Source organism: Fulmarus glacialis, unplaced genomic scaffold, assembly GCF_000690835.1.
Source record: "Fulmarus glacialis isolate BGI_N327 unplaced genomic scaffold, ASM69083v1 scaffold18884, whole genome shotgun sequence".
In the NCBI taxonomy this organism is placed as follows: Eukaryota; Metazoa; Chordata; class Aves; order Procellariiformes; family Procellariidae; genus Fulmarus; species Fulmarus glacialis.
Window position 1 is genome coordinate 1 of NW_009208910.1, and position 10,081 is coordinate 10,081.

Consider the following 10,081-nt stretch of genomic DNA (forward strand, 5'->3'; position numbering starts at 1 on the left):
ATGTGCTGGCCCAGTCAGGCCCCTGCGACCTCCCTAACTTGTTAGTTTCAATAAATAAAGCTTTAATTAGTGGTGTCTACTATTAAAGGCCTTGGCTAATTAGTTAGTAGGGAGGTCCCAGACACCCAGCTGGGAAGCAAGAGGACCAGCACATGCTCCGTAGGGCAAACACAGGAGGGACTTAACCTCAAATTTTACTCCCCTCTTTCCCCCAAAACACAAATGCAGCACGCACTTACTAAAAATTTTATTCTCCTCTCTCCCCCGTGAAGCAGCTCTAATTTATTTTTCCTGTACAGACACATACACAGTGTCAAATTATTTATTCATTCAAAGCTCTGCAATGATGATCAGTGGCAGGAGGCCCTGTATAACTTGTCAATGCAGTGAGCAGGAGATCTTCAGCTTGAGAGGTCTCTAAAGTGTAGCTACTTTGAGTTTAAATGTTACTCGTAACAAGTCACAAGACAAAAAAAACAAAACCAAAAGTAAGAGTTAAAGCCTTTATTTTTAAACTGGTTTCCAGTTTGTGGGGAAAAAAAAAAATACAGTTTGGACAGAAGCCCAAATTTCAGTCTTACATGCAGTAGTCTTGTTACAACACAATCCTCCTGGCTGGAAGCTGTTGTTTACAAATAGCGAAACACAGCTGAGCAGAAGTGTCAGTGTTGCTTCTGCAAGTGTACACACAGCAGGTAGGTCCAACTACAGCCTGCTCTCACTGAACAAGGGACTGTTACAACCCAGGTACATCACATGAGAAGTTACCTCAACACAAGACTTGCTTCTTCAGCTAGCTACACTGTGAAAGTTACTGAAGACTCCAAGAGATGCCCACAAATAGCACAATACATACCAGAACTGCATTCACTTAGACTCCACCATAGCGGTAGAGCACGAATCTTCAGCAGGTAACAAATATACATAACGCCTGCCATCAAGAGCTGCGTTGGCTTCAGCTTGGTTGCTCTTGGCTGATCGCTCTGAGTGATGCATGTTCCTCTATAATAAAACCACTTGACTGGATACCCACTGTGTGATTTTTGTTAACACCGCGCCGCCTACTTTGTTTATGGCTCCCAGGGTGGACTTCGTCTTCCATCAACTTCTGTCTCTACGTGATACAGTACATCTGCCAGCGTGTGCTCTACAACAGCACCCCAGCCCATGTCACTCATCTGCAAAGGGAACAAAAGACAGTTAGCTCGAGTCACGAAGTACAGGCTCAGGACAAAGAGTGACTAGCCCTGTTGTACAGCATCATTCCAGGACTGTTTCCCTCCTGAAAACATTGGGGGGCAGGGGGGAAGTTTCCAAGTGTTTCCTTAAACAGGAATTCAGCCCTCTTACTGATGAAAGAGGCTAACACAGGCAAGAACAGGGACTTTATAATCTCTCAAGAGCAACAAGGCAGCATCTACTATTTAGTTAAAATTTAGCTAAGTTATTCGTTAGGCTATCTGTCCTTAAGTATTTTTAAATACAATCCTTCTGGCTACCCTATCCAAGTACAAAGACTGAAGAGGACAGATACAGTCTTCATATAAACCAACTGCCACCACCACAGCAAAATCTCAACCACCTTTTGTTTAAATACTGTGAGGCTATCACAAAGTGGAGGATAAAAAGCTCCAGTTATTGCTTACCGGACGGTAAGTGATATCTCTAGGTGGATACTTGAAATATGGCCCAAAGTTTATAGAAACCTGTGGAAGACACATTAGATCAAAAAAAACCCAGGCAAATTTCTTCAGTCCTCATCCCCTCCTACTCCCAAGCCTACCTGCATCCTGTGCAAGACCACATGAACAAACATCCTTGGCATGAGAGCATTCGTTCAGCAGTTTGATAAAGTTACATCCCATGAGTGAACAGCAGCATTGTTCCAGAGTTGCTTCAACTAAAATATTTCCCATCTTTCCTCTTCACTTGCTTGACATGCTCCCAGAGTGCCTACACTCTTATGCATTACTAAAACTATGATGGACTTAGGAATTATCTTTTGAAGATACATTACTTACTGTGCAGCCTTTGTACAAAGAAATAGCAGGAAAATAAACTCCTTCAAAGATGTCTTTAAAGGCAACTCCTTGGCTGGCACCATTCTTGAAGAATATTATCTGAAAAGAAAAATGAAGAGTTTTTTTTCCATTGATACTAACTTCCATGACCTTACTTGTGAACTACAAAGCAATCCTCAAGACGCAGCTTAAGCTACGCTCCACTCCCCTTTACCTGATGCCAGACAATTACTTAAGTGGCAGCAATAACATTACAAGCAAGGAGCACAGCTGGTTTGCTAAGTTCACATTTATTGTTGCTTTAATAAAAGCATTCTTGTTTTTGATGAAGAACTAATGATCGGCCTTCCCTTTGTGCTCATTAAACGCAAGCGATTAATACACACAATAAGCCAGTCTCAGCAGGCTCTCCACTCTTCCTGAATTTCTGCATCCTCCACCTACCAACGCTTCACTTACCTGGCTTCCGGATGCTTGCTTTAGGCTCTTCTCTGCTTTGTCCACAAAGTCCTTCTCTTCAAAGTACAAGTAGCTTTTGAATTTGATCAAAGCCTGAAATATTAGAAAACAACCACTCCGTAAGTAAGCCAGAAAAACTGTTACCTTTAGTGACATATTAAAGAACGGCAGACCTACAGGAGCCCTGCTCTGGGATAGGCGTGCCTGTTGTGTCCAAGTACCCGTGAAGAGTGATTCACACATCTCAAATATTTGAGAACCAGGAGGGGAAGAGAAGACAAAACGAGATGTGGGTCAGCAGTCTCGTTCAGCAGTCCATGCAGAGCCTTCCCTTGCAGAACCTCTGGGTGGCTCTGGGTATTTTGTTTTCCTGAGGTCAACGCTTTGGACCTCTCCATTGTGAACAACAGTGGTACCCAGAGGTAGGGTGGAAAGAATGCACTCAGAGGGGGCAAAAGTGAGGCTATAGCAACCTGTTTTCCACTTGTTCACCTAGCGAACACTTAATCCAATAGTGAACTCCACACCTCACCTTATCTTTGTAAGTGTCAGGCAGTGATTTGGCAGTCTCAGTATCTTCTGGAAGACTGATGTAAAATCCCAGTATATCACCCTGTCCATAGCCAGATGAATAGTGTTTCCCTATCGACTGGTGAAACTTTGTTCCCTTTTTGCTGCGCCAGGAGTAACTGAACTTGTCATATCCCAGAGGCGCCTGGAGGTTCCCTGCGGAAACCAACGTTTCTTCATGAACATACATAGTGTAGCAGGAGCACCTCTGTGTGTCCCACCTCAAGTTTTGGAACAGTAATTACATTCAGTTAACAAATACGACTGCCGTTAGTACAAATGCATTGACTAGAGTGTTAGGCAAGGCCAAGCATGCAATAGCATAAAGGATCCACCCCTTCCGCAGTTCTGCAGAGTTTAGATCGCCTGCAGAAAGAGTTTCCCCTTAAGAAAAGTAGTGAAGAAGCGGGCAAACTGAACATGACTTACGCTCCTTAGGTCTAAACTACTGGGGAAAGAAATATAGGAACCAGTTGGAATCCACTGCTAAAAAGTATCTGGTAAAATTATTTACCCAATGGCTGTGACCAGCCTAATCTGGCAGCTGTGTCTGGAGGCATCTCATCCATGGATATTTCGAAGTACCACGCTCCTTTCCGCACCCCATGCGAGGCTCGTACCATTGAATAGCCCTTCTCGCCGATAACAGTCAGTCTGTCATCAGAAATCTTTAACTGAGGAGCTGCGGTAGATGAGAGAAGATACGAGCAGTTCATTTGTGATTTCTAATGTGCAGCGATGTCAAAAGGCAAGTGAACATACAGAAGTGGACTCAACATTTGCACCTCTTAAAGCAATTATGTCTGAACTTCAATAACCGGTAACGTGAGGTTACAGAAGATAGCCCCTCATAAGAAGAGCTAGCTATACAACTTGCATATGATTAGCAAGCTTTGTACCTCGGTCGTGCAGTGCTAGGAGGACTCGTTCATACAGGCAGGCTCTGTAGAGGTCCCCAGGAATAGGCTTTCCTGCCCAACAGTCTAGCTCCAATTTTTCTGGGTCAGGTGCGTGGGGGTCAGGCTCAGCCAAGATGTAACGATATCCATCTTTATTAAAGGGGTGTTCCAAAGGATAACCGTGGGGTGGTAAGCGCTGAGCAGAAAACAACGGGTCACTGTGAAACACAAAAACTGCAGGTTGGCATCTCATGGTGGCTATGGTTCAGTCACAAGTCAACCCAGGACAACCTCTTACAGAGCTGTACCTGCAGTGCTCACGGCCTGCACGCCACTTTGCTTCCAAGAGTCTGTGTGAAACGAGCATATGCTCATTTACGAAATGAGCGTATACTCATCTACTTCAAATAATTTCTAGCACATGACCTATCAATAACATCACAGGGTTATGGCATGATTCCCCATAAATCTACCAAGGACAGAGACAGGCGGGAGGCAGCTTAAGGCATCAAAAGTAAAGCTGTCCCTCTGTACAACACCTCGCTACAGATGCTCATTACTGTGCCACCGCATCATCTTTCCTCTTACCTTCTGGTTTTCTTGGCTGTTCCCGTGGTCCCTCCGTCTTGCTGCTTGCGCTTCGCTCCCCGTCCCTTCCCACTGCCTCCGGCAGCAATTCCCCCTTAACACATAAAACAGTGGCATATTAAACAGCTGATGATATCAGAGAGAGCCCGTGAGCATGGAATCTCCACAAAGAGAAAGGGGCAGAAGCAGCCAAATCAAAATCAGTTCATGAGCTCAAGTTCCTTCTTCCACAGTTATATGTGAAACAGACCTTGCTGGAAATGAGCACAGCAAAATCCATTAACTTTTGTGTAGCTTCTAGTCAACTTTTGAAATGTCTAAATTTAGAGTGGAAGCGAAGTGAGATTTATCAACAAAATGAGCTCAACTCAAGCTTTTAAGGTGAGAATTAAGAATCTTTTCTGTCATCAAGAGATCTACAGACAGCAGCATTGGGATCCGCTTCAAAAGCATGATTATTTCCTCTCACGGAGATTCCAGTCACAACTCAAATTTATTTCCGCAAAAGCAGCAGAAAACCCAACCTACAGCACACACTATCTGATTTTAAGTAAAGTCATCATCCCAGTGACACACTATGCTGGAGAAACACTCTGACACCAATAAGCAATAAGCACTTAACATTAAATTTCCATCTATAAAATAAAATACACCTAAGCTGAGGAAAAATGAAAAGCAGTAGAGGTGTTTCTCTTCAGTATTACCAAAATTAGCACTACGATTGAACAGGGTATCATTTCGTATTATGGTACCCAATTTTTACTCATAAATAAAACTATAGTATAGGAAAAGCTACATGTCAAATGTAATCAAACTAATAACAGCATAACGTTTTAATACATTAAATTGTATATGCATTTTATCATTACACTATTTCGAAAAAGATCACTGTTGATTTACAAAGAAAACTATAGAATTTTTACGTACTGTAGATAAACACCTTTATGAAACGCATACTGTGTCGTCACTAAAAATACAGTCAGCTTTTAAATTATCAGCATTCCCCTTACGGTGCACGGGATTCAAACCATTGAAGGAATACCATATTCTGCACAAACATGACATGATCTCAACTGCACTTGCTAGTTTTAGTGCAGATAAACATTTAGGCTCTCCCGTTTGTCATCACTTATTTGCCTAAACAATCACAATATCACACCAGCTCACAGATTCAGACCACTTATTTAGCATTAGGATTTAAAACTACAACAGTATCAAGTCAAATCATACAAAGTAAAAATAAATATAAGTGAAAATAAAACTTTACACCAGTCAAGTGGGGCAGAATATGATAATTAAAAGCTTCTAACTGCTAAAGATTAAAAAGTGAAATTGTTTTGTATTAAAGTATTATTGCAAGCACATCAGGGCACGCTTTTGATTTTCAATTGACTTTAGCTTCTAAGATAATTGAGCAAAAAAGCTTTGCAAACAATAATACTTAAGTTTTAGAAGCTGAAAGGTAAATATTCACCTCCCAAAGAGGCTCCACCTGTAAGAACAGAAGTGGCACCACATATTCGTCAATCTTCCAGAAATCAAATAAAAAACAACCAGTGCATGAAATGGAGACAACGCAGCCTTAGGTATCTACAACCCTGTTTTAAAAAGCCCCAAACGCCTCCTGTTAGGTACTATTTGAATGTGTTTAACATAGAACGGTGTAGCCTTGCGCACAAAGAAATCTCATCAGCAGTTAGTATTACTCCAGTAAGGTTACTGTAAGTAATCTCAGCAAGCTAGGCAAAGTTGTTAGTACAGCTGTCATACAGCAAAAAGGAACAACAGTAAAATGCAAGCAGTCATTATAAGGTATAATATATACTTTCCTCAACTACTTTCAAATCTCAGAGTGAGGGAAACAGGAAATCTGAATAATACAAGTAGGTAAATTAAAATCATTATGGAAGAAAACTGATAAGCTCAGCTTTCTTGCAAGCATCTTGATTTAGCTGGCCGTCATGAAGAAAAAAGTTGAGCCTTCACAAGAAGGTAAAATTAATCCATCTCTACAGAAAGGCATGGTAAGACCCGCTGAACACATTTTGAACATAATAAGCATAACCTCAGTTCACATGACAGGTTTAACTGCAGCATCTCAACTGATGTAACTGCACAGGCATCCAGCTATAGGACTAGGAAAATACAGTTTAGTCCTAAATATTCAAAAACTGACTGATTAAAGAACTTGCCATTTAAGCTTCCGCTTGTGGATACAGCATTGTTCTGTTTCTGGTTATCATATGCAGGACCAATATTGGCAAGATCCTGAAAGAGATAAAAAACCCCTGATGTATAGACTCGGTCAAACTTACCACTCAAAGCCTGAACACGGCACTTCCAGGTGCTGGAGTACTCCAAAAAAACATGGCTTGGCACAACACAGGCTCACAGTGTGACTTGGCTAAGTTTTGCTCATTTGACTCAGAATAAGCCACCAGCAAAAAGAACCCCCACCCCTTCCTCCCAACTCTCCATGGCACACTTTCCTTCCATCTCTAATTACGTACTTGGTCTAGAAGTCCAAACTTGGGGTAGTCTTCTTCTGGGTCTTTACTCCCTGGGTCCGGATGCTCTTTCACCAAGAATACATCTCTTTCTTTACACTAAAATAGAGGAGGAGTTTAAGTTACACAGAGTAAGATCATATCAAGTTCATTAACAAGTGTTTAAATTATAGTATTTACTATTAATAATGTAGTATGTATATCAACTACATAAGAAGCATTAGAATCTTCACCATTTAGCTCTAAATCCAGACCTCAGCAAACATGACAGCAGAGAACTGTACCATTTGCAGAAAATCCTCCACGAATTTAACTCTGCTTACCATAGTTTTGACAATATTATTAGGCCAAGTCATTTTCCCAGGTCTCTGTCGAGTTGTCATGCACTCCCAGTATTTATCAATAAATGGGATAATATCCTGTAAAAAAAAGAAAATAAAATTGAGTCTTAACAGTGTGGGTCTGAAAGTCTCGCTGCCAGTATTTGTTTGAACTTGCTCTTCACTGAAATCATAGCTTACGTAAATCCATGATGATTTTTATAACAGCCATACCTTATCTTTTGAGAACATAGTTTTCGGGTGCTCATCTTGTGTCCTCGACTGCCACGTTAAGTTGGCCAGAGCACTAAGGCACATTTCCTTGAGATCTTAAAAACAAAAATATACCAGAGCTAGAATTACACTTCATGGGGAAGATCAAACATACACCCATGTACACAACGATTACTTACCACACAACATCCATGCTATCTTGAATAACAGTAAAACCCTCACAAGTTCTGTCCTAACTCAGCAGCCCTCACTAAACAGAAGATTTTCACCATCTTAATAAGTTAGTAGCAAAATGGCAAAACATTTTTAGGAAAAGGTGCACATGGTTGTTGCTAATATGGGATTTTTTGAAAAGTTTCAGCAGAACCCTCCCACCAACTTTAGATAAAAGGAAGCCTCTAGGATTATCTTGCACGAAATTTCAACGAATGTGCTTTTACACTTACTTGCTTGTTTTCTTAAGAAATATGTGTTCCCACTATGATGGCAAACATTGCAATGGAAACTGTAGTTGGTCATGAAAGGCAGACATGATCTGGAAAAGAGCACGCTGATTTGTAAGTTCTGCTGTACACCTTACTTACTACAGCAGGTTAAGAAATCAATTATTCTTTACTACATCGGGTTAAGAAATTAATTATTCCAAGTTAACAAATTAATAATTCTCTCTCTCTCCAAAACCGGAAACATCTTACAGGTTCAATGGTATTTTCACCAAATTAGGTTTATCATGGGCATCAAGAAAAGCCACAGAGCTTTTGAGAAAAATGTAAGCAAGCTATGTCTCATCATCTTGTTTTAGAGAAGTCCTGAAATTCATTCAGCAAAATAAAAGACAACAACCCAGAAGCTCTGGACAAGGAGCTCCATCTGAGTCAATTAATTTTAACTGGAAGTCTAGAGTACTTTTTAGGGACAAAATACAACCAAAAAAGTTAAGCTTTTAACAAGTCTAAGGTCAGTCCCACACAGGTTGTAGAAAGAAAGCTGAATTTACTTTTAACTTACAGGAAGATTTTACTTTTTGTTCACGCCAATTGAAAACGTCTGTTGAAGCCGCCTCTGCTTTTCAAATAACGTTTACAGGCCTCTAAGGCACTAGGTCCAAGGGTGGCTCCGACAGTCCCGAGGTCTGGACAAATATTGTTTAAAGTTGAAATGTATGAACATAAACACTTCCTGCTGTGCTGGGCAAAGCTTTTGTTATTTACATAACATAGTGGTTTCCAAGTGTCCAAGGACCCGGACAGGGTCCTGGTCCTTGGGAATTTACACTCTAAATACTTCCATTTTTGCTAACCCAAGTTTCATGCCCAGCATTAAGCAGAGCTTACGTACGTTGTATCAATGCCAAACGTGTCTGCTGTGAACCACTTCGTACAAATTCCACACTGCAGCTCTATCTCTCCAAGCTGCCGCCCGTTCTCTTCATCCACTGAGCCTGCCTGAGCATCCAAGACTTCGGAGTTGTCCCCAGCAGCTTCCTAGAACCAGAGCAGATCGGCAAACTTGGACTGGCTTAAAGGTTGACTGAATCAGACAGGAAAGAAGTTTTGTGCAATAACATGTCAAGACAGGAGAATTTAGAGAGAATAAATTTTTTCTTCCCCTAATACATAGCCATGCTGTGAATGAGGTGTGAATTTTGTAGATTCAGTTAGTTAGAACTAGTCAGATGAGTAAGGATTTAATTTCCAAAATAATTCTTTAAAGAACTAAAACTGAAGCTAGCAGGATGAAAAGTCCTTCTCATCTGAATCACAGCAACGTGTGCAGGGTTTTTTTTCACAACTACCTTCTCACCTTCTATGTCTTCATCTTACCTCTGTCCTAGTAATCTTGGAAAACTGAGGATACTTATTAGTCCTAACACATCAGGCACTGCCAGACATCTGTTTGTTAAATAGAAACATTTTATCTTCTGAAAAAAACAAAAAATTCTACACTTGCCCTTTTTCTGCACCACATACAACCCGTGGCTATCTTATGCCTTTGCATCTCCCTTGTCATCTGTGCAAAGATCACTACCAAATAAGAATCCTTTGGGAAAACGTGCTGGTGGTGAGAGGAAAAAAAAACAAAAACCCACAAATGGGAGAAGGGAGAAGGCTAGCAGTCTGGTGAACCGGTATCCCAAGGATAAGCCTCAACCTCAGCCTGCAACGACCCACAAAAGGTAAAGACAACTTCCAAGTCCAGGATTCCTAGCTCTCGCAGACCCGCACAGACTCCATCAGGGCGGCTCTGCTGCAGGGACAAGCAAATCGTGGCGCCCGGCGGCCAGGCAGCACCCTCACCAAGAGGCTGCACGTTCAGCTTTGGGCGCTCCCACGTTCTCTACCCGTCCCAGCTCCGCAGAACTCACCCCCGTGGACTGGGCTTCTCCCAGCGAGCCCCGGCTGCCCGCAGCCACCTACCAGGGGGTCCTTTCCGTTGGCGGACTCTGTCTCCAGAGCTGTGCTGACATCGACCAGGGCGGCATC

General features: G+C 41.8%; 1 protein-coding gene across 2 annotated transcripts; it reads right to left on the reverse strand.

The window, feature by feature from the left end:
- Positions 1-488: 488 nt before the first annotated feature.
- ASH2L (ash2 (absent, small, or homeotic)-like (Drosophila)) lies at positions 489-10,075 on the reverse strand. Of its 2 annotated transcripts, XM_009576679.1 has the most exons (15): positions 10,016-10,075; positions 8,937-9,082; positions 8,045-8,133; positions 7,599-7,693; positions 7,368-7,463; positions 7,048-7,143; positions 6,730-6,805; positions 4,538-4,631; positions 3,950-4,167; positions 3,565-3,732; positions 3,013-3,206; positions 2,481-2,573; positions 2,022-2,120; positions 1,647-1,706; positions 489-1,178 (listed from the first exon to the last, which is right to left on the reverse strand). In XM_009576679.1, exons 3-15 carry the CDS (start codon positions 8,115-8,117, stop codon positions 1,071-1,073), a joined length of 1,470 nt encoding a protein of 489 aa, XP_009574974.1. In that variant the 5' UTR covers positions 8,118-8,133; positions 8,937-9,082; positions 10,016-10,075; the 3' UTR covers positions 489-1,070. The 2 variants fall into 2 exon arrangements, with proteins under 2 accessions (XP_009574974.1, XP_009574975.1); XM_009576680.1 differs by lacking the exons at positions 2,022-2,120; positions 10,016-10,075 and having other exon boundaries at positions 1,071-1,178; positions 8,937-9,076.
- Positions 10,076-10,081: the final 6 nt, after the last annotated feature.